General features: G+C 40.6%; 1 protein-coding gene across 2 annotated transcripts; it reads right to left on the bottom strand.

The window, feature by feature from the left end:
- Window positions 1-329: 329 nt before the first annotated feature.
- YWHAE (tyrosine 3-monooxygenase/tryptophan 5-monooxygenase activation protein epsilon) lies at window positions 330-25190 on the bottom strand. Of its 2 annotated transcripts, XM_054847994.1 has the most exons (7): window positions 24976-25176; window positions 12951-13150; window positions 7235-7341; window positions 6208-6414; window positions 5251-5387; window positions 2826-2872; window positions 330-1248 (listed from the first exon to the last, which is right to left on the bottom strand). In XM_054847994.1, the coding sequence occupies exons 1-6, from the start codon at window positions 25037-25039 to the stop codon at window positions 2865-2867; spliced, it is 723 nt and encodes a 240-aa protein (XP_054703969.1). In that variant the 5' UTR covers window positions 25040-25176; the 3' UTR covers window positions 330-1248; window positions 2826-2864. The 2 variants fall into 2 exon arrangements, with proteins under 2 accessions (XP_054703969.1, XP_054703968.1); XM_054847993.1 differs by lacking the exon at window positions 2826-2872 and having other exon boundaries at window positions 24976-25190.
- Between the last annotated feature and the right edge of the window lie 1910 nt (window positions 25191-27100).

Raw genomic sequence — 27100 nt, forward strand, 5'->3', positions numbered from 1 at the left:
TGCTGTCCGTTACAAGGAACGGATGGATTTCATCCACATAACTGAATGCACCAGCCATATCACTGGGGTTTTGTGCATTCAGATAGGGAAAGATGGAGCAAGTGGTGAGGAAGAGCTTCTCCCTCCTCCTGGTGCAGAGCAGGCTGTCTTCCAGGAGGCTGGTCTCACAGCTACACTACTTACGCATAAGACCGGGCTCTATCTTTATCTCATGTCTGAGGACCAATGCTGTTACTTCTCTCTCCCCCTCCAAATGTCCCTATTACAAGCAACAAAGGAAAGTTATTCTTGCTGAAATAACTAAAATATAAAAGAAAATCATGGTAATATTTGGCATTTTTAATTTAGGTTTGTTTTATTTAAGTTTAATGTTAATTCCATGCTGTGTTTCAGTAAGAACAATACAGATTCTGTATCTGTGGCTCCAGTCAGATATCCAGTAGTACAAATTAGCTTCAAGTTACACATACTGAACAAAAGAGGTTGAGCGAGCGAAGGGAGATGGGGAAAGGGGAGGGAGAAAGAAAAAATATTGAACACGCATGCAGGCTTATCAATGCCACCTTCAATGCTAACCTGCTTTGAGGAAAAGTAAAGAATAGGCAAGAATGAGCAGCCACGGATTGTTGAACTGTTACCAGCACCATGATTTTCAGCAACATTTCAGCAGTTTGGAAACTTTTGTTTTTATACAGTAAAACCACTACAATATATGTCCCAATGCAACCTGTAACTTCAAGCTAAACACCCAATTAAGTTTTAACATTGGTATAAAATTCAGTTTAAACAGTTATAAAAAAAGAAAAATGCCACCACATGCGCACTACCTTGCCATAACGAATCTCTCCCCTACAAGTCTAACCGCCTTCAGGCGTAACATCCACTTCTAATGGCAATCTCACCACATCTGGCAGGAGACAATACAGTCATGCTGAAAGAGCCTTTACGCAGTCCTGTTAGTGTCTTAACCTAAAAGCTGGCACCAGTAAAATCCACAGAAATTCACTCTTGCCTTTAAGAACTTTTAAACTGTGTAAAAAAAAAAATAAAAATAAAGAAACCCAACAGGGCAGGAACCTAAATTCTGAGACCCAATGTAAAAGTCAGATTTGGTGGTTCTCAGAGTGACACTGAGGGTTTTTGTGGGGAAGGGGAAGGGTGGTCAGAGATGGGTTCTCTTGTTGGCCTTTGTGTCTCACTGGTTTTCATCTTCCACATCCTGCAGCGCTTCTTTATTCTGTTCTTCACCTATGAAAGTGTTAAAAGGAAGGAATACGTTAATTTTTTAAAAGTGAGACCTGCAGAATGGCTTAACAAGCATCTAGAGATTAATAATTCCATGCAAGTACGCACGCTCACTCACACACTTGCATAAATGACACGCACGCACACACTCGTAGCCAGTTCTGGAGTGAAGCGTTTCCATGAAGTTAAGCCTTGTCATCACCTCATGATGTTTCACACAGAACTGTAGCACAGGCTATTAGAAGACGCACTCTGTCGTAAGGACAAATGACAAACCACCCTTTCTGAAAACTGAGACTGCGCACGTGATCGGTCCTGGTGATCCAGAGATGAACAGCCAAGACAAAAGTCATCAGAATGGCTGTAGATAAACATCCTTAAATCAGAAAATACCTTTCCAAAAATATAATTTCTACTCCAGAGCATGCTAAGGCCATCTACTCACTAACTACAGAATGAGATCAGAATGGTTTTTAGAAATTAGACTTTTTTCTGCCCAAGTCCAGTCAGGTCTCAACAACAGCAAAGTACTACAGTTGATTTTATAAAATAACACTGATGGCATGTATTACTAAAAGTACCAAAGGAAGTATGAAAAACCATCCCTACTTCAAGTCCAACATGATGACAAACCCTAAGACTGAGGCTATTAAAAGGAAAACATTTTGTGGAAATTAATTTCTCTTGAAAAACAGCAAGTTTGGACGTATTCAACCAGCTGCGACATGCAGTGAAGTGGAAGTCTATCTGGTAAGGCTCCTGTACTAAGTGTTTGGTTATACTTCAGCTACCCTGGGCGAGATGCATGCAATGCCTTCTGAACGTCTTCGTCCGATTTCTACTGCAACAGCAATAAGTTTGAGGTACTTCAGCTAGTGCTGTAACACATGCATGATTAAGTTAATTGATAAGAGAAACTGAAAAATGTTTTCTTTACAATTATCCTTAACCATGTGAGATGGTACTCTTAAGGGCAATAAACAAAAACTACCCATGAAAAAGATTAATTTGCAATAAAATCCAATCAAATGAAACTAATGACTTTCAGCGTATAACCAGAATGCCTGCTCAGAGCATGTCCAGATTCAGAATTATCACCAGGTACAATAAAAGGTGGATTTTGAAAGAGGTGGCCTAGGAACATGAGACATCTGACATTCAACAGCAATAAAATTTACATTTAAAATTACATAATAGATCATTTAGGAGAGGAAAGAGCAGAGACCCTAACCCAGGAAGATGATTAAAAGAAGATCTGAGCATGCTCTAGCCAACGCACTTAAGCAAATACTCCTGTAACAGGCGATTGTGAAAGTACTTTTCATGCCCAAATATTCTTAATATCCATCCAGGTATGCAGCTCAGTTCCCAAACACGTAAGTTACTTTGGATCTCAGTCAAGTATATTGGACCTGGGTAGGGATAACAGGTCACAAATTGGTAGAACATTGCGTAGCCCTGGAATGGAGTCAAAGATACAAGCAGTTTATCAGCAGCAAGAGAGTGACAGAGGCAAGCACGATTAGTGATCAGAGGAAAACTGGCGCTGAAAAGTTCATTAAGCCATGACGAAGACTTACAAAGTAGAGTTTTTAGGAAATGAACAGTTGAACTTTCCTTTAGGAATCTATACAGCAGGAAAGAAGGGGAAAACAGGAATCATATGAAGACGACATTACAAGCGTGAAAATAAACTCAACAGCTCCTCTATGACGTGGTTAAAAGATACAGTGAGATGAAAAAGTGTAGCAGCTGAGTAACACCTGATTTTAGAAAATCATTCCCAACAACCTACACAAATGAAACCAAAAGAGGCAGAAGCTTAACACAGAAGAACAAGTCTTTTTCAAGTCTTCCCCACCCCTCGGGAAGCTGGTAATTGTGATTCTTTTTCTCAGTGCCACTATTAACTTTTACCAGTCTTCAAAGGCTCTACCCATTTTGGAAGCAAGAGTTTTAAATGCACTTAGCGTATGAGCATGGTATGAGGAAGCAAGAAAAACTTTTCACCTATGTCTAAACATTATGCATAAAATTGTGGTGCAGTTCTTCAGGTCCACAAAAAATACAGTGTTTAAGTAGTCCTGCAGCATTTTAAATTTTGTAATCGTTATCTTTCTGGCATGCATCAGAAACAGTAATAGGACAGCCTGAAATACTTAAGGAAGAACAAAAATATCTATTTTCTATGAAAACATGAAACAAGAAGTTTGAATCTAGATTATATAAAAAGAAATACAAAGAGCCTCTGTACATCTTGTTGAACTTCTACAATATACAAGATACATGTTAGTCAGCTCACATGCAAATAAAGATCGCTTTTGGAAGATGTTCTAATGCTACTGTCTCCCAACAGCAATCCAGCCTGGTTACTTCACCAAAATGGCTTCCTCAGCATTCCCACAGAGCATCAGGACATTTGGCTCCATTAAAAATAATAAATTAAAAAGTCGTATCTTAATTGTGGGAATTAGGAACAAACGTCTTTTTCCAATGCCCAACCATGGTAAGGCAGGCATCTAATAATACCTGCAGTATTTAGAGCAGAGTCTGTACAGATCCACACATCTGCTTCTGCACCATTAGATAATCTTACAGCTCTGAAAGCAAGGTGTGGTCCCTTGCGAGGGACTGAAGCACTAGGGTGCAGGGTAACCAAGGAGCCAAGACTTTGCATGTTTACAGTTTTCTCAGTTCTGTCAAAAGCCCAAAGAAGTAGGGGTAAAACGTGACCTGCAACATTCAATACTCACGATCTACGCAAAGTTATCAAGTAACAATACTTCTTTAAAACAAACCCATCAATCTACACAAAAACAGGTAGCAAGTAAAAGAGATTCTACAATTGCTTTCAAATGGACACTACACCAATAAAGTACTCCAAAGTAATGCTATGTGGCTATCCTCATGCTTCAAACATCTTACGCTCATTTATGTGAGGTTAAGTGGCAATGTTGTTTCAAACCTCTGTACATTTCTAAGTACCTAACATACTTCAAACAGGACTGACTTTCTTTACTTTTATCTTGGAGGGGGGAAAATCAGCTCTTTCCACTTGTCTCTCCAGGACATGATTTTTACAGAAGAAAACACTTTATTATCAGTAGTGAATTAAACATACTATCTAGAAAGATTAATCAGTGAAACAAAAGGTATAACTCAAAAAAACCTAAACAAGAATAAATTTATGCTTAGCATTGTATGCGGAAGTGTTAAGAGGAAAAAGTCCATTCAGTATGCCAAAAGCACACTTTTAAAAAAGTTTAAATAACTATCAGATGTTAGTAAGCAGAAGCAATGTCCCACCCTCTGGTACTGCCAGGGGACATACTCAGTATTTGCTCTGGCAATAGCCCATTTCAGGAGTCACAACCTAGCATTTTTGGGAGTATTAAAGTACTTCAAACATCTCAAATAGCAAATTAGATTTCCCCAAACTTTTTTTTTTGTAACAAAAGTATTTTACAAAATTCCTTTTCCTCTTCTCTTTGTACTCCTTCATAAGAAGAGTAAAAGATATGGAAAGTGCTGAAGGTGAAGTGATTAGCATGATGGCAGTAAATCTTCCACTAAAATGCCAACAGAAATATTGAGTGACCTGAAAAAAAGGGGAAACTAGATCATGTGTAATACTTCCTCCTGCACTGGAAATTCACATCTGGTTGGAATGACAACCATAGACGAACATGACAAGCCGTAAGAAAGAAAAGCTGAATTAAATGAAGTCATCACTTTTAAAATAATCACAGATGCCTGAAAAGCCAGGTGAGGAGGAAAAAAAAGTTACTAATTCCACACCTCCTTCCTTCAAGTGAGAGCTGAAAAGCTTTTCAAAAGCAGCTGGTGTCACCCTAGCAACTTATTCAGTGTTAATAAAGGACAGAAGTTCAGGACAGTCAATCGTTAGGAGAGACAGAAGTACCACACCAAACCCATCTACATTTCCATGCTGTTTTCTGGGCAGAGCTCAGGGGACAGCAGCATTTTAGAGCAGAGTTTACTTACCATCACCCTGCATGTCTGAAGTCCATAGTGTCAGATTATCACGTAACAACTGCATGATAAGTGTAGAGTCCTTATAGCTTTCTTCACTCAGTGTATCCAGTTCTGCAATAGCATCATCGAAAGCTGCTTTTGCCAACCTATAAGCACAGAATAAATCAGATTTAACATCTATTGCTGAACAGAATCCAGAAGCACACAAGTTAAACCTATGCCTCAGAACACTTATATTCCAGTTTGGCTACGTGACATCCATAGCTTCTGTAACAAATTTTTCTATTTAACAGTGGTTAGACATTCATCAAAGCATCTCCCATCAAAGCCAGTCACTTTGTGTGCTTATGAATCTTTGTACTCAAGAACATTGATTTATTAAAAATTTTTACATCTTGTGGTACAACTGATCACGGTCCGCTAAAAGCTTAAAATAACGTATATTAGGTAACCTGCAATGACAGGAATAGAAGACAAACAGTATTTGCTTCAATCATCACTTGTATGCTCATACAAGCTGAACCTCTACAGAGAGATGAGCTATACATGTTCATTCTATACATGTTCACAGAAATTAGTGACATGATCCCTCTTACCCTGTATAATAGCCAACAGCAAGAGAAGCAAGTTCAATCACCTCACACTTTTTGCAGGCTAAGGGCATGCACAGAGTTAACAGGGCAAGCTGTTAAGCCACCATTAACTGATCAATCCAAGGTTATCACTATTTTGCTTCTCATACAGGATCTACTCCCAGATAAACGAATGGGTCTGGACCCAAAAGAAAACAGCAAAGTTGAAAACCTTTCCAATGAATTGCCCTCAAACAGAGCAAGTCAGTAACTACTAGCAGAAGAAAGCCAGCCCAGTGTTCCCATTGAGGAAAAGCAGCGACCCCAGTAGCAACCACTTCTGATTTGTTTGACACTGACGTAAGAAATCCCCATCTTCCCAGTCACTACCTACCTGCAGGCACGATCAGGAGAATTAAGAATTTCATAGTAGAATACAGAGAAGTTGAGCGCAAGTCCTAAGCGGATAGGATGTGTTGGCGGGAGTTCTGTCATTGCAATATCACTAGCAGCTTTATAAGCCACCAAGCTATTCTCTGCAGCCTCCTTCCTGTCATTTCCTGTGGCAAACTCAGCCAGATACCTATGGTAGTCCCCCTTCCTGAAAACAGAAACAGAAGTCAGTAGTCCTTACTTCCCCACCAGCCACTAAAATAACAGCTTAGTTCTGAAACTGATGTTTATATATTGCCACACAAAAGGACACTGCTACTGAATTACTGTCTAGACAACAGTGCATTAGTACTCGAATGAATTTTAAGCCAGATGGGAAAAATAGTTTGGGTTCACTTATTTTCTTGCATTAGTACACAAAATCATAGTATTACCTTCTCCATTACCAAACTGTGTCTCTGTACAACTGCATCTCATCTGAACTAGGTAAGTTTTGATCAGAAGGACAGAGATAATTCAACTACAGGAAAAAACCACTCTGATCATTTCAAGATTTAAACTATGCTTAAGAAAGTACAAAATATGCATCAAACTAGTGACTACAGCAACATACTGTAGGCCAAGTTTCATCTGACAATGCAATTTTGAAGTTGAAGCTACATGAGTTATCCATCTACCTCATTTTCTTCATGAGTGTACAGCTCACACAAGAAAACACTGAAGCAGGAATGTGACTTCTACATTTAATTCTCAATTAAAGAAAACGGTTGCTTCTTACATCAAAAAGAGCTGCACAACAGCTTGTGTTAAGTTCTCACAACCTTATTCCAAACAACATCGTCTATCCAAAACCACACAATCAGGACACTTAACACCTCAAAAGTAGCCAAAAAAGGATATTACACAGACATGATGGAACTGCCTCCTTTCTTGAAGGGGTTACTGCGGTTGAGTGGGCAGAAAATGCGCTATTTCTGTCTCTAGTTCAGAGACAGTAAGAGGTCCTTGCCTCACAAGAAGGTACTTACATTTTGTAATAGAAAACCTTGGACTCGCCAGTGTTAGCTGCTGGAATGAGGTGTTTGTCCAGTACATCCAGAATGTCACAACAGATTAACTTCAGCTCAGTCTCAACCTATTAAAAGAAATAAAAACAAAATGAAAAGAGGAGGCGATGTTAACACATCATACTAAAAGCTATTTCAAAAATATCCAAATATCAAACACGCAACATCATAAAAATCCAAAGAGGGGGAAGACAGAAGGAAAAAAATTCAGCTGTTCCACAGGTGCATTAAGCAAAACAGTTCTGCATAACTAGCTGGCACACAAGAGAGGCAAGCATTTGTGTATGATGAAATGCATAACTGAATAATGGAATTATAAATTCCCTGGAAGACAGGTGCATTAAGTTTGTCTCAGGATATAATTCCTTACTTCAAGGCTTGCATAACTCCTAATTCCTTACATTTTTGATCTCGGAAAGCTGCCCTAAGTGGCAACAGTGAAGGGGACAATTTGAATTTATACAAATCAGCTAAACTCCATTACACCAGAGTTAAACGGCACCTTCAGAACAAGTTTCTAGTGACTACTTGGGAGGCAAAGCTCTAACAGAAGAGCCCTAAGACAAAAATCATGGAGTATCAGAACAGAATAAAGGTGTGCCACACAAACAAAAAGGTCAGGTACAAGAGAAAAAACAAACTGAAGAAGATACAGACTTCAGAAACAGGCAAAAAAGGCTAAGTGCAGCAACTTGGACAAAAAGCAGAAATCATCAACGCTAACAATGAGATCTGTGGCCAAAGAAAGCCAATATATAAAGTCTTATTTTAAAATGGATATTGGATATTAATAACCAAAGTCGAAAACACAGTCACATAACCTTCATTTTTTTCTAATTTAGAATATAAAGCAAGGTCTACAAGGTTAGGTTTTACCACAGAAAGTTTCACACCTGACAGCAAAGAAACTAAGCATACCCACAAAAGCTAAAAACTGTCTTTTGACATCACATTGCCAAAACCAGACTTGCTTTGAGCACCCCATGTCATTCACAGTAGGAGTGGCTGGTTAAGTGCAGATAGTAACCTACTGCTGCTCTTTCATGATTTCGCAGTAACTTTCATAGCTACAGCTGAAGACAACTCTGGCTCAAGCTACTTTTATGTACTATAAAGTAGAGATTTTTCGAGCAAAGGCATCAACATCAGTCACAAGAAACTACCAGACACTGCATGTCCTGGATCACAAGAGCAGCCCCACTGAGCCCACTATCCCTTCCTATCCTTCCACCCATGCAGGTTTTCGTTTGGTGGTTTGGGGTGGGGTGGGGTGGTGGTGTTCCATACTTTAAGCTTTTTTTTCTTCTTCTCATGTAATGTTTTTATCACCATATAGCTCCCAAACTATTAGGGTTTATAACCACAACATCTATCCTCAAAAGCTGTTAAAATAAGAGATCCAAAATAAATGTTAACTGGCACATACACATACCCATTTGTACAAAAATGGCTTAACAGACTTGCAAAAGTTCCTTTACAGAAATTAATCTACAGCGAATTTCATGTACAAACAATGTCAGAATGCCCTAACATTCAGAGGAAGGGTTAGAAGTTGTGACAAATGCTTAAGGAAGTTGCTGAAATATGGTCACTTGAGAAGAATCTACTTCATATATTCTTGGGCTACAAAAGCTATAAAACCTTTGGCCAGCAGTCAGTTCCTGCAAACTTCTTTCCTCTTGATCCTCTTTTTCAATGACTTCTTTTGCAGACAGATCTTCAGCAAAACTGCAAAGAATTAAATCAGTTTCTAATCCTCTTTTGTTAAATAACCATACACGTACAAACTTCTATTTCATCTCAGACCTTTTTCAGCTTTGCTTAAAGGATCAGTCACACAAGTTAAGAGATCAGCTGCTGTCCAGGACAATGTAGATATCCTGACCAAGCTTAGTTTAAAAAAGATTTAATACAAATCAAGCTGTTTAAGAAAAGAAAACCCACGAGAAAATCCTAAAAGCTCTTTTATGAGGATACCTGCAAAGCAGTACACCAGCACAAGAGCCCACACTAAGCCTGCTCAGAGCATTCAGAAATGGCAGGTTTAGGGTCTATCACCATTCCAGCTCCAAATGACATATGGGTCTGGCAAGGAAAAACTGGTCATCCCAATGGGTGCATAAGAAGCCCCCACAATCCACCCTGCCTCTCTATTTCAGTGGTAGTGCTGGCTTAATCAGATTCTAGATTGTGTTCTTGGCTCTGCAGATACAAAAGCCTGTAAACCACCTGGTGATCTAAATAAGGAAACTTATTAGAAGCACCCAAAGGAAGGGTAGCCTGTACTAGTTCTTTGACCTGTTTTAATATGTAGCCCCCAAAATAGCTGCACCTCACAACTGAGATGCAACATGAAACTAGAACAGTAGGAAACAGTTGCTAAAGCCTGTAACCTACCTCCCTCCCACCCCTGCCAAAACAGACAGGCCACCCATATTTATGCCAATTCACAGCCTAACCTTCCTAAGAGGGGAACAAGAGAGCCCTGCAGCTGCCCCAGAATACGACCCAGGTTGTCAGAGCACTAGAAACACATTTTCATATGCCACAAATACAGACCAGTGAGAGGAAGGTAAATACTTGCCCTATAGTATTAGGAAAGGGATTTGGTCTTACTGCAAGGAAGTGAACTGTATTATGTGCAGACATACACCACTTCATCCTCTCAAGGACAAAGAACGCAAGCTTCAGAGTGTTCTCATCCACAGAGATGCAGTCAGATGAGAAAGCCAGGGGCTCTACTTTTGTGTATCCAAATGGCCACAGGACCCAGAAAAGCAGCCTCTCTACAAAGGAAGTAAGTGGCATTTTCCCCCATGGCTATGCATGTGTTTATGTCAAGTGGTTTGGATAAAGGCACAGCCTGCCATCTTCCATCATCTCTGTGCCGCCTACTGTATGCCTCGGACAAAACCAGCCCAGCCCTACTCTGACAACACCATCATCCCTTAAGTTCTGCCCCAAGTCATGCTGCCTAGGAGCTCAAACTCCAAACATTTTAAAGAGCCATGTACTAAATTAGAATAAATACTGATGTAGACCAAAACCATCAAATAATTACTTCCACACAAACTACACCTTCTGTTTCAGCTTGAGCAGCACTCTATAGCTGAGCAAGGTCACACCTGGTTCTGGTGGCAGGCAAGAGAGATGCATTTTTCTCTTCTTTCTTTAAACTTGGCCTGTCAGTCCCCAGACAAGTGTTGGGTGGGTTTTGGGTTTTTTTTTGAGGGGGTGGTGGTGGATGTGCGCATGTGTTTCTTCCCCTTCTTCAGACCCTTTCAAGCCTGGGAAGGGTCTCCCAACAATACTGAACTATGCCGAAAAAATGCTACAATAGTGGGTATTTGTTGCTAAGGTAAGCAGAATAACCAGAACTCTGCTGAGCCTGCCCTGGACATTATCTCCTCAGAGAAGCACCGAGCATGACAACAGGGCAGCCGTGCTATTGCTCCAGCAGCAACACCAAGAAGCACCATCCAAATCTTTGCAATATATTCTTCAGGCCCTCACTGCTCCCATGCCATCTTGCCAAACCCTTTAACACTCTCTTTATAGCAGATGCTAATCCATAGTAAGTCTCCTAGCAACTACAAATAGGATCTGGTCTTCAGCTACAGACAATACATAGAAACTCTTGGAAAACTCAAGCTAGTTGAGACCTAGACCCTAGTCTTTCTCCAGCACAGAACTACATTAGTTCTCCACAGCACTGTTCCACCAAAGGAACAGTAATGCTATTCCCTTTAGGGATTTAACAGCTGAAGATACTGTTGGCATGGCACTGCACTTCATGTGGCCTCTCTCTCTCAATAGATACTTCAAGGACTACATACATGTATTTCTTGCACATCAGTCTGTTCTGCACGATACTTGCTCTCTTTTTGTAAAGAGAGATGCAGAACAATGCCTTTTTTACAGTCCTTTCAAAAACAAGAAAAAAGTCTTTTCACTATTAAAGGATCTTTGGCAGAAGATAGTAACCGCCCACAAAACACTGTGCGAAAAAAACCCCTGGAAGCATGCAGTGTAAGACAAATTTAAACAATCATCAGATAGCTATTGTCTTATATGTTCTGTTAGAAAGATTTTAGACACCCATCAAGAAACACTATTTGGAACTGTATGTAACTGACAGAGCTTCATCCCATCAGCATGCCAGCATAAAATTAGAAACTCACAACTTTAACAATTCCATGGAGCAACAGAAACCCTGTGAGTCAACACAAAGTAGTCCAGAGCCATTCCTGAGAAAAGATTTCCAAGCCAACATCATTTCCATTGGTGGTATATGAATCAGTGCCAGGTGATATAATATACTCCACTGTTTCTCTGGAAGTGAAAATCTGAACCATGTGGAGGCACTTGTCCTCAAATAATGGAGATTAAGACTCTGAAGAAATGCATGGGATTTAAACAGTATGGGAGCATGTCTGCTCCATGCTAAACCATCATTTAAGGAAAGGGCGGAACAACCACTCACTGTTCTAATAACTGAAGGTTTCATTAGCCCTTACTGATGAAAGTCAAAGCTTGCTCCAAGTTCTCCATTTTAGGTAAAGTTGCACAGACTGACTAGACTCAGCATGAAGTTATGTGCATCAGGTTTTTCCCCCCTCCCCCACCAAGAGAGAGAAAATAGCAAGGCCCTAGAGGTTATTACATATGCAAGTTTCACAGTTGAGATGACCATGACATCTTAACATCCCCCATCCCCAGGAACATGGAGTACTTAATCTCAGATCGATTGCTTTAACAGCTACCAGTGTAACTGACCAGTTTAGGTACAAAAATTAAGAAAATCCGTATTTTGAGAACCAGTATGGCTTCTCTGACAGCATCTATCTCAGCATTCATTTCAACGCAGGCATAGCTGTCTGAGCTAATAATAAGTCTGCCAGTTCAACTGTACAAGATAACTAGGCAACCATTCTTCACTGTCACCCAACTGCTAAGCACTTAGTTTACAGCAAGTTTTCATCTGGGGGAAAAAAGTAACAAAACAAGACCAACATACATGAAATGCAACTATCACAGTGATAAAAGGCAAGGTAAAGGAGCCAAAGAAAGTGGCCATTTGGCTTACACTGCCTGTCTTTATGCCAAAAACAACACTGAAGATCCCTCCCCATTGGCATTTTAACCAACAGCGTTAATATTTTGAACTTTGTAGGACAGAGTACTGCAATAGCACCAAGTGTCAAAGTCTGTATGAGCCAAGCTTCTACTTCTGATAAAGTTGCTTTAACAGCCAAGCATCTCCTTTGACAGGGTTAATTTCCCCCCAAAAAGTTGCATGGGATAAGTCAGGTTGGAGGCGAAAGAATAAGGCCTCCTGAGCACATGCAGCCTCACACTTGAGTAAGTAGGGAAGAAACAAAGTGCCAGCACAGTTCAAATACTCAGCAGATATGTAAATGCACCGAAGCAAACACCCTCCCTTTCTCCTTCAAGTCTACTGCCCTCTGAGTGTTTACACAAAAACACCCAACCTCTCCCCTTCACCAAATGCATTTTTTCTTCAGACAAGGAACAAACTTCATCCTTTCACGACTGTCACCTCATTACAGGTCATCACACTGCAGGCAATCTAGAACACTGGAGCAGTTTACGGCAAGGGTAACAAAACTGGATCTTAGCTAAATGGCATTATGTCAGAACACCAGCTACATCTTACCATTTGCCGATATTCCCGAATCATTTTTAATTTATCTTCTCCACCTTTGTTTTCTTCTTTCTGTTCAATGCTGCTGATTATTCTCCAGGAAGCTCTTCTGGCTCCAATCACGTTTTTATATGCAACAGAAAGCAGGTTTCTTTCTTCCACTGTCAACTCCACATCCATTCCAGCCACTTTCTTCATTGATTCAACCATTTCTAGGAGGAAAATGTCAGACAATTATTTTCACAGCTAAAGCATCTTTCAAACCATTCAAGAAAGTTGTATGTTAATGATAGCTTACGAAAACAGGCTCCCTCCTCCTTTTATACACAGTTATTCCTCACTTTTATACTGGAATGTTCTGAACAAATCAATGAGCATGTACACAAAGGAAGTATCTGATGTTCTTTTAAATGCATTTGACAAGGGTCTCAAATTATTTAAAGATAATGTTGCGGGGTGGGTTTGTTTTAAGAGACAGACAAAAAGGATTTAGCAGCAAACACATTTTTCACAGTAGGTAATAGTTATCAATACAATCCTACAGGAATGCATGTTCTTCAAAGTGCTTCAGAAAAGGCACTGAATAGTGAGAAAAGCATGAGCAAATGTACGGTAGTTTTCAGCACAGTAAGGATAAACTGAAGAATTACAGTATGCTCCATTGATTTATCAACTAGAATACAGCGTAACATGGTAATTAACCAAAAAATAAAATCCAGATTTTAATAGATGTAGAGAAGTATGAGTGCTGTTATTAGGGAACCAAGTCAAAGTTCCAAGAGGAAACCACCAAAAGAAAAATTAGGTGCTTGGAGAAGTAACAAAAAAGTCATCCTGAGGATAACCAGAGCAACCATATCCACCCATGCCAAGCAGCTATTTATACTGAAAATTAACACACAAAAAATAAATCAGTATTTATAGTTTAAACCTTTTGAAAAGGGCTTCTAAACCTGAGGTTAAAAAAAATTATGACTAAATATAGCTTTCCTATACTCAAGTGGAAGCAAAAGCTTGAACTACTTAAGGAAGGATATAATCCTTTCATTACTTAACCACATGATTGCTTGTAACATATTAGAAAAATAAAAGCCAAAATTGTTAAATATGCACTAATTGAGAACCTAGTAAGAGACATCCAGGAATCATACATTTTGTCCCAGCACATAGTACTTCAGTTCATTCACCATTTACCTTCCAGCTTCTAGAAATGGTGGGAATCCCACAGACAGAAAACAAGACCATTAACGAATGAGACTAAGCCCCAACTATCCCATCTACTCAACAGGACAACTGTCTCATAGCTATCTGCCACGTAGAGGGGCACTAGAATGACACAGAATCACAGAATCATTTAGGTTGGAAGAGACCCTTAAGATTGAGTCAAACATACTTAGCTTCTGCCAAGAGCATGATGATGTGATTAGGCTATGTCTTCCATAATATGATGCTTTACTGCTCTGTGGCCTATTTTCCTTGTCCTCTCATCGCTCCCCATCATTTTACCTCCTTCTGTTCTGCTGTCTCATGGCAGCACAAGCAATGGGAAACTAATGAAGTTTAACCGTCAATTTTTTCCTTGGGTGCCAAAAGAAGTCACAATCTTAACAGGCATCAGCTATTTTAGCAATGGAAACTGTAGGCTCAATCTTTTTCCCTGGCAGGAACAATGTTATCAGTCTCCAAGAGGTCTCCACATGTGTAGGACAAAATTTTATAGTGGCTCTATTCTTACAAAAAGTGGAAAAAAAATCCCTACATCCACCAAGGATTCGCTAAAACTTTTACAAAACACCACCCTACTATTGCAAAATTGTGAACTTTTTGCTGAAGATTTATTGCCCTAGACCACTCCACATACATAGTTAATATTAACATAAGTGTGCAGTCTTGTGATTTAAGCTAGCTAAGTTAAAGGAAATAGGATATAGTTACAATATGCAATTTAAATAACGCAAGCACTATGACTTATTTCCTGAAGGACGACCCTACCATCTACACAAAGAATTTACTTGAAAGCTGTAAATTTTAAATTATGCAAGTTAAGCCATCTCATATTTTGAAGTTTCTTGAAACAGTAGAGCTATACCTGAGATAACAAGCCTGACAATTTTTGTGAACAAAGATGACAAATGGGAATTAAGACTTGCAGTCTCTGCTTCTTGGGTACTTTTGCCAAGCTCCAGCAAGAAATGCAGGGCTTGTCCTTAAGCTTAGTGTTTAAGTGCCCTCAGGTAAGAGGGGTAATTGAAACTACATCTGCAGTTTAAGAAATTAACCTGCATTTGTGAATGCACAGCCCTCTCTTCAACCATTAGCTGTAGATGTTCATGAGCTGAAATACGTAAATAAAGTGTAGAGAAAGGATGTGGTAGTCATGCCATACTATATACATCAATGACACTCATTCCCAGGCATCCATCATCACTCTGAAGATCTTTCATCTAATCCAGATGACCATTACACTTTAATCAAACACACATGGGTTTAGATATGTGGCAAGCTTAACTAACCAAGATAAATTAACTTTGTCCCATTAGATCTTCTCTGAAGTTATGAAAGCCAGAAGAAACTGAGTAACAATAATACTGTCTCTGGAACTGGTAGGTTTCTCAAGTACACCATGTCTTTTCCAATTACACTTGCAACCACGTACACTCTACCAGTAGTCTCTAACAGTCATACAGCAACACACAGATTGCAGAAGATCTAGCTTTTCTTCAAGACAGAGTTTATATTCTTCTGCGCTTTACCAATTGGGATTAACTACGGAGCATTTCAGTCATACTAAGGAATGTACTACAACACTTCTATAGAAATCCTGCTTCTTGATAAAGTAAAATAACTATTCACACCTACCTCTTACATAATAAATAATGACACACATGTAATTACTCCAGGTGGGAAACATGTACAGTAACAGTTTCCAAGATCTTCTGGCCTGTATCAGGAAATTGCAACAGCTTGAGGAAAAAAAAAATGGGCAAGTTTTATCAACTGTACTACAGGTTTCCTTCACAATCTCCTTTCCTAGAACCAGATTTGTCTAACATGGAAATTTAAAAGAAAAAAAACTATACACAAGACTTGTTGTTCCCTATAAATCAGTATCTGATTCTCAGAGCACACTCAAACATATCATTACAAATTTAATCAATTGCTTAGCTTCTGCAGGATTTTATCCACTGCTAGCCTAAACATCTACAAGTCCCTGAAACAGAGGTCTAACATCTCTGTGCAATGGAGGACAAATCAAAATTAAACTGAGCAATAGCCTTCACAGAGGCATACCTAAGACCTAGTCCTACAAGAAGCACAGCCTCTGCCACTATATATTAGCACTGTTGCATCTCTTCAGTCTTCTGCAAAGGAGGTCATTAACTATCATTTTGTATACCATAACCATGGAAACAACGGCACCAAAAGACAACAGTCAACCAAGCGCTCAGAAGTACTACCAGAGAACAGGCCTTGTCACCCCAAGATTTTTACAACTGTGAGTTGTTAATAAGCCAAATAGACTTCTGGCCAAGTGACAGCCATCAAGAATAAGATGCTGGGGGTGAGGAGGGCACCTGAGGTTTTCTTCACTTGTGCTGAAGCACAAAACCCTCAAGCTTCACCAACTCCTTATACTAGGTACGTAGCCTCTCAATACAATACACTTTCATCAGTGTATCTTCAAAAATCTTAATCCTTTACTAGTTAAATAAACAAGTATCTTACCCAAACAAAATATTTATCAGCCTACCTACAAAGCTGCTGGAGAAAAAGGTTTCTAGTTTAGTAAAAAGCCCAATTTTACTTACAATACAAAAATCTGGGCTGGTATTTCATCAAGACAAAATAATATTATGTATACCTTGTCTTCCATGGTAAAGCCATAATCCAGTCCTGAAAGTTTAAACCTGATGAATAATCTTAAGAACTCAAGCAATACAAAAGCAATAGACAGTATATCTGTATCTTCTCCAACAGAAAACTATATACAAAAATAAAGCCATATATGCCTGCCAACAGAACAAATATTTTATATTCTAAGTACAGCTTTACCCATCTGAAAGGTTCCACAAGGAGGCGAAAAGCTCGGAGACCATTCAAGACAAAATACAAGTCTGAGATTACATTTCAGTAAGGAGGCACAGTTATCTCATTGCATACACAATCCTGAGATGCTTACACTGCATTATGGAAAAAGTAGTGTTATGCAGATTCAAAAAGACAAAGATTGTAGTTTAAGTGGTTAAGTTCCAGCCTTTCAGTTGATTGTAGCTGTCACCTCATTATGCTACTGTCAGATCATGCCACCATCAGAGCAAGAAATACCAAAAATGTAAAATATGGAAGGATAGGGGAATACTCTGGAGAATGACACGCTTGCCCTAGATTTATATCCTTCCCCAGGCATTTGCTGTGGGCTGTTATAAGAAATACCAAAATAAGTAGACATTTGGTCTGATCAGGTTTGTATATTCTTGCAGAAAAGAGGCATTTAACTGAGACTCAGCCTAAGATACTACAAAACTTTAATAATGCCCATGCCATTTTTAAAGTTCCTACACTCTACTACTATGACAAAGATGCTTGGCTCTCACTGCAAAAATTGCTGATTCATCTCCAGCCACTGCAGAGTAACAGTAGGGATACACATGCATAGCTTGTAAAGCACAACGGATTTGGACAGTGGTTGCCACCGAGCCTACAAAAGATTTTTAAAACAGCCTCGTACGTGGCTTGGCATTGGGGTTTTTTGTTTTAATATGAAAGAAAGATTCTGCCTTACTCTAAGCTAGAAGTTATGGTGAAGTTTACAAGTGTTGAGAAGCATACATTTGATAACCATCTACTAGGGGTGATCCCACAGACTTTGTACGAAGGGCACAGTTCATAAGGAAACTCACTAGGTCACAAAATAACGTATGCCTCTTTACCAGATAAAGATGAGAAACTAAGTACTTGTTGCTTCTCAAGCTCTAGAAATCCAAGCAACTCAGGAGAACTGGAATGTCCCTGTGTAAGGAAATACAGAAACAGGTGATGTACAGCAAATTTAGTGAAAAAACTAGAAACCTTCCAATATAGGACACAAAATTTAAGAAACAGTAGACCATACCAAAGGAGGAGCTAGTATCTGACAGTTCTATCAAAGTTTGTGCTTGTAACAGAAACTACTTGGCCTAAACAAAGGCTGATGCAGTGAAGAGAACCTGCTGGGGCAAAACTACAGTATTTGCAACTTCTAGTTCAGGTATCATTTAATGCTTAAGTATCTCACTAACCACAACGCTACAGTATCTGATTTTTTTATTTTATGAAGCATCTAGTTATATAGCATACGAAGGGGCGCTCATCTGATTTTCAACAACAGACTACTTCAACATTACTGCTGAAGTAACTATCCTTTGCCATCACACCCACTGGTTCGACATTACTGCAGGAAAAAGAGCTAGAAAAATCTATTAGTGGCATGCTTAACTTCCAAAAGAAGAACTACTTAAGTGAGAAAGCTTGTTAAAATAAGAACAGAAAGAAAGCTTGTTGAGTAAAGGTGGGATGGAGATGACTTGATGGTCGTCATACTGAAAGCTCAAATCAACACGAACCTTAGGAAAACCCAGAAGGTGGCATTCTTAAATACCATGAAGTTAATAGTAGCAGAAGCACAGCACTTCAGAAAACTGAAGTTGTATTTTCAGTTTAATCCTTTCTATTCCCCTTATCTAAGGGGAATAAAGCAGACCAAGATCTTCAAGCTTCTAAGCTGCTGCTCAGTATCTATTTCAGCATTTTAGGAGCTAAAAGCTGCAAGTGAGCATCGTGTGATGTGAGGATGTGTAGAACACAGCAGAAAAAACAAGTCTTCCCACACATGTTCACCATAGAAGATCACGCAACCAGTATTTAGAGAAGACTCAGTACAGGTACTACGCCTGTACTTGTTCGCTCTTGGAATGAACAGATGATGATCAGTAGCAAGTCACAAGAACCCAAAATAAAGTATCTTATCCTAAACTGTCATGTGTATCTCTCAGTTAAGACTTTAGTAGTAGCAGCAGCAGCAAAGTGGCTAACACTATGTCAATTTTCAAGAAGGGTTCCAGCAGACACTCAAGAGGAGCTACAGAACTATTAACCTAACACTCAAAGGGGTCAAGTTATCAGGAATTACATTAAAAAACCTGAATGAGTAGATATACACATAAACACTATATTGTGGAGCATGCCCTTCTGCAAGCACAAGTAATGCCTCACGAATCTACTGCGATGCTTTGAATGAGTTAAGCATATGAACAAGGAAGACATGATTGATATAGTCTACCTGGATTTCCCAAAGGCATTTGACAAGGTCCCTCACCCAAGGCTCTTTAAGGAACTCAACTGCCATGGGATAGGAAGGAAAGTCCTCACATGGATAAACACTTGGCTGAAAGACAGGAAACAGGGTATGAACATAAGACTCAAGTGTTCAGAATGGAGAAAGATCACCAGTGGAATCACACAGTGATCTGTGCTGGGAAGCATGCTAACATTTGTAAGCGATCCAGAAAAATGGAAGCAAATAGTAAATACTAACTTAGTAGAAGCAAACTGCTAACACCACACACAAAGACAAAAAAGACCTGAAGAAATAGGGGTAAGCACATTTTCTTCATTAAGTGATGAGTCTAACTGTGACGATTAATGCCCATAGATTGCATTTTCCCCAAGAATTGCAGGCCTCCACCTGGCATCAGTGGGCACCATCCTATTCACTATGATGATTAGCTCCAAATTCAAGCCAAGAGAAGGTAGGGCTCACCTTTTCATCCATTCAGAACTCTTCCTCTGAACACTCTATTACATTGCCCATGTTAGATTTTTCTGTTCTCTTAAGAAATCCTGCATTTGGCAAATAAGACTTAAGAGATGGCTAAACCAGTCCAGCAGCTTACAGGGAAGTGGGCAGGTGGCTTTCCCTTCTATCCCTATCAATTCCGTCATGCCAGCTCAACACTTCTTTGACCTCTCAACTGGCTGATTCAGGTCACCAGCTCAGAAAAAAATAATCAAATCTTGCTTATAATTTAGAGAACTGAACTGGCTCCAAGGGTCAGACTAGAACCCAAGTAAACATGAGAAACAGCCAGGGAAGAAAGGACATCCCCTCTTTCAACAGAGAGGCATCAGATCAGCTCACCCCACTTTGCAGCACCGCACCTTTTGTTTCTAAAAGCATAAAGTGAACGCTACATTTACCCATACACTCTTCATAATTTCTGCTTTTTTTTTTCCAAAGGTCTCCATGTGTTTGAAACACCCCAAGTAGATTATTACAGGCAAGTAGAGCAGGGTGCAACTACTGAGGCACTAAACATTGATAATCTATCTACAGCATGCTACACTTACCACAATGTACAAGTTTTCTATAAAATGAGCATAAAAGAACCTAATAACTATATTCCCAGAAATTAAGACAACCAACAGGCGGGGGGGGGGAAATACCAAAGAATATCCATGGCTTAGACTATAATTTTGTGAAGAAAGCAGCAGGTTATACTGCTATTCCTTGTCTAAGGTTTATAATGGCTGGTGCAGCCAAGATGCTTTCAACATATGATTGCATGACTCTGCAATATACGATTCTATAAACCATACTTGTACTTTTATGCAGAGAAATAGATGGGTTAAGGCCAAATTATCCAAGCAACAGTGGTATTTTCCGCATAATCAATCCTATAGACTACCACAACTCTTTCTTGCAACAAGAACATGATTTCTAAGCCATCACTTTCATCTCCAAGCTGTGAACACATGCTTTTCAGAATACAAGAGGGTTTCTCCAGTATTTCTAACAAAAATTATAGTTCGAAAGCAAACACTGGCAAGTCTAAAGACTGAGTCTCATCATACATTTCTCTGCTTGATTGAGATCCGCTACTACACAATTTTCTAATACAAGTACTCAAGTAACTTAATGGACACCAACTCAGCTTCTGGACTCCTTGCAGAGAACCAAGCCATCTAATTGTAGAGGTTTGTCTCCTTTGGTTGCTCTTGATACCTCAGGAGATTCAAGAAGGCCATTACAGAAAAAGGCCCTCTCATACAACTCTTCACAATCAGAAGTTAATTTTTATGGCCCAGTATGTTAAATTTTGTAAGTGGCAATTGTTTACAATCTAATTCCTCTGACATTGTATTGACCATACTCTATCTACCTTTTAGATCCTACATTTCTTAGGGATTTTTCTGCCTTTCAGCACTTTCACATTTACTGAGTTCTGAGACAGAGAGCAGTCATACCCCATGTCACTAGAACAGCAACAGCTTTGATAGACAGCTGTTAAGTACTAACCATTAATGTCGGGGGGAAGGAAAAAACCAAAACCACTTAGGTGTGCTTGACATTTGCTTGAAAGAGACAGGTCTTCTGCAAATTGAAATTAATATGCAACTTAAATTCCAATTTGTGACATAGTTTATTGATTGATTCTTCATTAAGCTGTGATTTCAAGACCTACTACTGAGGTTTTTTTTTCTAAAATGGGTTCAAATCTCAAATTGAGTCCACTGCTGCACACCTTACTGCCTCATAATAAATACGCATTTCCCTGATAGATGATTTATAAAAACACAGGAGTCAGCTGTTAGCTTACTGTGTTGGGAGTCAGGAGAGCTGTTAAATAGGGTTGTTTTTTTTTTTTTCTTCTCATCTGTGCCTTGACCTATTATCTGGTTGGGGGGGGGGGGGGATATAACCAAAAACGTATTTCACCTCACTTGAATTACACCACATGTAAATTTGAAGTCATACCCTTCAAAACCTGTTGTACAAAACTACTGTCTGGAGTTTAAGCATCCACTTACAGTCTATCTTGTGTCATAGCATGTTTCTCACCTGATTAAAAGAAAGATGTTACCTAGCTTCCACAATGAAGAACTGGTTTCAACATTCAGCAGCAGTCTACAGGAATGCAGATACGCACATTCTCTTGATATGAAGAGCTCATATATTAGTAAGTTAATTTCACAAATCAACACAATGTTACTTATTACAATTGTTTAAAAAAAAAAGACAGTTTATAGTTATATACTATTCTATTAATAATAGCCTTTGAAGAAACAGCAGTGAGATTTATCACAAAGCTTCCTGTATTATAAGTAAGCTTCCTGGCATTTTGTGATTTGTCATGACATGCCTAAGCAGATCTGTGAAGATAGTCAGACACCCAAATCTCTTAATATCTCTAGAGATCAGGGCTTAAGTGCTACTTACACTGCAGAAGTACCTAGAAAGTGGTCCCCTTAATCTGGGCCAATATACTGAGACCACTACAGATACAGGACTAGATTTCCAACAGTTCACAAGTACAGCTCTCATGACTTCGTAAATTTCGTAAGTGGGTCAGGTAAGTAACACCAAAGCAGCTACAGTTAGATGACCACCATAAGTGCTGCTATAAATGCCATGAACCACACATAAAAAAAACCACCCATCACACACCATTCTTTTAAAGTCTCAAGGAGAAAGATGGGACAGAATTTAAGGTTATCCTAACATTAAACATGAAAAATTGGCATTCCACACTCATATTCAAGTTACACAAGAGATTTGTATTCCAACATATTTGTAGACAGTACTTACCATCACACCACTCTGTATGTGCCAATTAATACCTGTGACCTTATGATCATGTACATCAAAGAACAAACTGAAGAGCAAACCTAAGAATAACTTACACTTTCACCATACTGCTTCCCAAAGAATTTTGTTCACAGAATTATTTAACAGTCTCAGCTATGATCTTGGCAGAACTACAGTGCTTCATATAAACAAGAACAAATTATGCCAGTAATTTTAATTGTTTCAGCTGAACAAGAATACAGAATTAGTTGCTAAAAGAGTACCTACAGTACATGTTCTTCCAGGCTACAGACACAATACATGAAGATGCATTTAGAGCAGCTAGCAGAATTAGAGGGCGCACCTTAAATTTGTTTACCCAACTTGATTCCAACAAACTTTGGAAGTCTAAAACCCACAGCACTGATTTAAACATGACAACTTTTAGTGTTCCCTCCTAAATGATAACAGTCTCATTACCATTCAGAAGCGATACTGTGTAAGAAGTCTTTTACATTTTGATCCAGCCAGCTTGTTTTGCAGACATCCACAATACCAGTAGAACAGAAAAATCCATCGAGAGAAACACTGCACCAAGGCAATCCCCACTAATCAATTTTTATTAGTTGACAGGAAGTTAGATTGTTTTGCATTGCAGATCTCTACAATGGGGCAGAGTCTGATTACTTTCGAAAGAACTGATTTACCGCTGACTTTAGACCAGAAAGACAGTCATGCCTCAAAAGCTCCCAAAGATGATGAATCCTCCAGGATGTTGGCCAAGCATCCAACTTGGGTTTCCACTCCAACCAAAGCCAGCTCTTTCAGTTGCACTGACTCATACCATACCAGGCAGAGAACCCTTTCCTCCCTACTCACCAAACCAACTCCAGTAGCGCTGCTGGGATTGGGACTGGGGGGTCAGAGGGAAGGAAATGCATCTTCCCATCTCACAGCCTTTCAGGTAGGCAATAAGACACTGAAAAAAAACCCCACCCCCCAGCAGAAGTTGCACACTTACTGTGGAATTGCATGCTTCCCTCCGCTCAAGCCAATTAAGTTACACCCCAATATCGGGGGTTCTGGGAGCATTTTTTTCCCCTGTAAGTTCTTACGGTTACTGTGGAAACTCTTTGACTCCTCTCATTTAGTGGAATTCTTAATTCTACCTTATTTCCCTACCAGAACAATCACAGAACAAAGTCTTATTTAGGCTTTTTTGTTGTAGTTTCTATTTTCCCTCCCAAGACATGCATTTTTCAGATACTTTGCAATAGTGCTATCAGAAGATTTCTAAGCACAACTGAGTAAAATATGTCATTTGACAAGAACTTGGTCATACTGTCTATGAAAATTATGAACAGAAAGTATGTGGAATGTCTTCCTACCTCTAAATGAAGTGTAACTGCATTCACACTTTTTACATACAAGGGTATTTATTTCACTTTAAATGAATAAACATAAGGTCTTAGGGCAAAAGTAACAGTCCCAGAAGAGCAACATCATCGAGACGATTAAAGGCCCTTTCTATTATATGCAAGGGAAACGTGTTTAAAGAAACAGTTGCAAGACAGACATTTTTGGGGCAAGACACAGCATCCAGGGTTGCCAGTTCCCGCCCTCTACCACTTTTTCTTTCCCCAGATATGAAATGATCAGGCATAGCGCACAAACTTACAGGGGAAAAAGGGTGAAATTACGATACTGAGGAGTAAAGCGATCTGTAATAATTTCTACCACATAATGAAAGCATATACATTTTCTTTAGGCAATGAATTATCATATACTCAATCCCTCCAGGGTGAGAACTCGCTCGCTCTGGGTTTGCCAGGGGCAACGGTATCTCCAACCGAAGGCAAAGGAAGAAAAAGAAAAGCGCTAGCCCCCTCCCCCGGGACCCAATCCGGCGAGCAAGCCGCTCCCCAGCATCGCCTCCCGCGGGGCCGAGCGAGCCGGGCACCCACCTTCCGGAGAGCACGGCACTGGGCGTTGTCTGCGGCGAGCCGACCTCAGCCCCACACCGCCGAGCTCTGCGAGGGCCGGCCCGAAGGTAAGCAAGGCCCAGGCCGAACAAAACCACCTCCAGCCGCGCCGGGCAGCAGCATGACGAGAGGTAGTGGGGTCTCTTTGTCGGGCCCCCCGAAGCGGGGGCGGCTCCCCTGCCCCCCCCGGGACTCGCCCTTCGCGGCCGCCATTTTATTCCCGGCTTCTGCCGCCACCGCCCCCCGAACTGGGCCCCGCCCAGGCCCAAGCCACCAACTCGTTCAGGCCCCCCATCCCCAGCTCCACCAGCCCCTTGGGGCGCTCCCAGTCGCCATTTTGTCTGTGCCCCCCTCCTCCGCCCCTGCCCCCCCTCCCCCACCCAGCCGCCATTTTGTGGCCGCTCCCTCCCTCTCCCCTTGGCCTTGCACGGCCTTCCTAGCCAGCGCTCACCATCGTAGCGCTCAGCCTGCTCAGCCAACTTGGCCTGATAGACGAGGTCCTCCCGATCGTCCATGTCCTGCAGGCGGGGCGGCGTCGGGGACTGCACGGGGCAGATGGAAGCCGATGGGTCTGGGGGGCTCAGCAGCTACCAGCTCGCTGCTCTCCGGGCAAATATGGCGGCAGCACCTCCTCCCGCTGCATCCGGGCACTTCCGCAAGTGCGCGCATGCGCCTTGCGGCCTCCCATGGCAACGGCGGCTCCTTGGCAACGGGCGGGAGGCGGGGGCTGGAGCCGCGGCGGCGTGAGGCGGCAGCCCCGGGGGTGGCGGGACCGCAGCCACCCGCTCTCACGCCCGGTTGTGGCGGGGCCGCAACCGAGAAGGCGACGTTCTTAGGGAAACGGAGGGGCGAAGTGCGGGGCCGCCGATGGTGGGGTGGGGCCGGGCGGCGGGTCCCCGCCGGGCTGCTGGCATGGGGCCCTGCCTCGCGTGAGGGCGGGCCGCCAGCCAGGCCCCGCGCCGCGGGCTGGGGGTGCTCGGGGAGAATGGCATTTCCCTCAATGCATCTGGTGTCTTTCTCTCAGGGAACGTGTTTCTGCTGCCCTCAAACGCTGACAGTACTATTTGAATACCTCTCTGTGTATTTTTGTACAAATCACCAGGTATGCTCTGTAAATACATAATGGTGAATCTAGAAATGAGTGAAAGGCAGAAGGTCTGATTTAGCAGGTTTTTGCAATCTCTCAGGGGTGTTTACTCAAGCGAAGTATCGCCTCCGATGCTGTGTCTGACGTCAGATATGATAATTTCACAGTTTTAAGAGGCTAGAAGAATTAGAACTTAAAATGGAATGTTTCACAAGTTCCTCACATAGTACTTCTGAAAAAATGGAGCATGCGCTTAAATAATTGAGATAATCCCTCAATTTCTGAAATCAGAATGGTTTGAGAAAACTAAAACAGATTACGCTTGGCTGGCATAAATTTAATCTTCAAAGATTTGCTCAGGGTAGCTGTGAATGAAGTCTCATATCTTTTTCCAGTGTCTCCTCAGAGGAGCGAGCTAAAGAGTCTCAGCCTTCCTGAGGTGGAGAAGCGCACAAAGGCCTCCGCAGTTTCGATAGACAGCAGAGACTGAGCAGGCCCTGGCACCTCTTGGACACAGCGTCCGGTATCTATTTACTCTTTTGTATTGTGCCCACTGAAATGGGCTCCTGATGTGTGACTGAGGGCACACACTTAAAGCACAGTTTAAACCACATTTTTAAAAAAATAGTTTATTGTTTAGATTAGTTTTAACACATACCATGTCAGTTGGTGAACAAGAGATTTAGGGTATGTAAAATTAACATAAGCTGATGGTTTTCTTACAAATAAATCTAAGAATATAACAGTATGATTTTTATATTACTGCCTACCAAGATTATCAATGGTCTCGCTTCCATGGGACATTTTGGGCCCCAACTCTTCTTCAAATCTCAGGATTATCTACTTGGAATTCCATAAAAGAAAAAACAAAGACATAACCGTGTCTGGACTAAGGTGAAAATTAGGTGTCAAGTCCAGAAAAAAATTGCTATTTTCAATTTAGTCAAAATATGTTCAGAAAATGCTGATTTTGTTGAAATTGGGAATCATTATATACCTTTACCTCTGAATTGTTTGTAAATACACAGTACCATTACCAAGGCAGTTCTGGTAGGCACCAAAAAGATCCCAGCAGAATACAGAGTCACCATATATTTGCGTAAATATACTAAAACTCTTTGTCAGACTTGCAAATCACCTCTGCACTTTGTAAATCTTGGCCATAAAAGTCTATTTTTCAGCAACTGAGGCTTAGTTTTGTATGGGAGCTGTGCACAATAAATTAGGTTTGCATCAATTTAGGAAACTTTCTGTGATCCTCATATTCGGCAGGTATTCAAGTTGTAGAGAGCTCAACAATATAAATTAATCCGGTCACTTTAAACATACTTATTTGCCAGAAGTGAGGTGCATGCTTGATACGCTTACTGAATTATAGCGTATTGCCTAAATACCTCAAATATTTTTGAATGCGCTTGTTACAGATGGCATGCAAATATTTGGAAATTGGTTAGGGATTTGGTGAAACATGAGGAATAAACAGTTTAAT

This window comes from Grus americana, chromosome 19, assembly GCF_028858705.1.
Source record: "Grus americana isolate bGruAme1 chromosome 19, bGruAme1.mat, whole genome shotgun sequence".
NCBI classification, from domain to species: Eukaryota; Metazoa; Chordata; class Aves; order Gruiformes; family Gruidae; genus Grus; species Grus americana.

What these genes read in the sequence shown, in the direction of transcription:
- YWHAE (XM_054847993.1), bottom strand. Translation starts at nt 25,039, where the DNA reads ATGGACGATCGGGAGGACCTCGTCTATCAGGCCAAGTTGGCTGAGCAG. An exon ending in GCAGGCTGAGCGCTACGATG is followed by an intron (nt 13,151 to 24,975) that starts GTGAGCGCTGGC and finishes TTTTCCTCCTAG; the next exon opens with AAATGGTTGAATCAATGAAG. An exon ending in AAGGTTTTCTATTACAAAAT is followed by an intron (nt 6,415 to 7,234) that starts GTAAGTACCTTC and finishes TTCTGTTTTCAG; the next exon opens with GAAGGGGGACTACCATAGGT.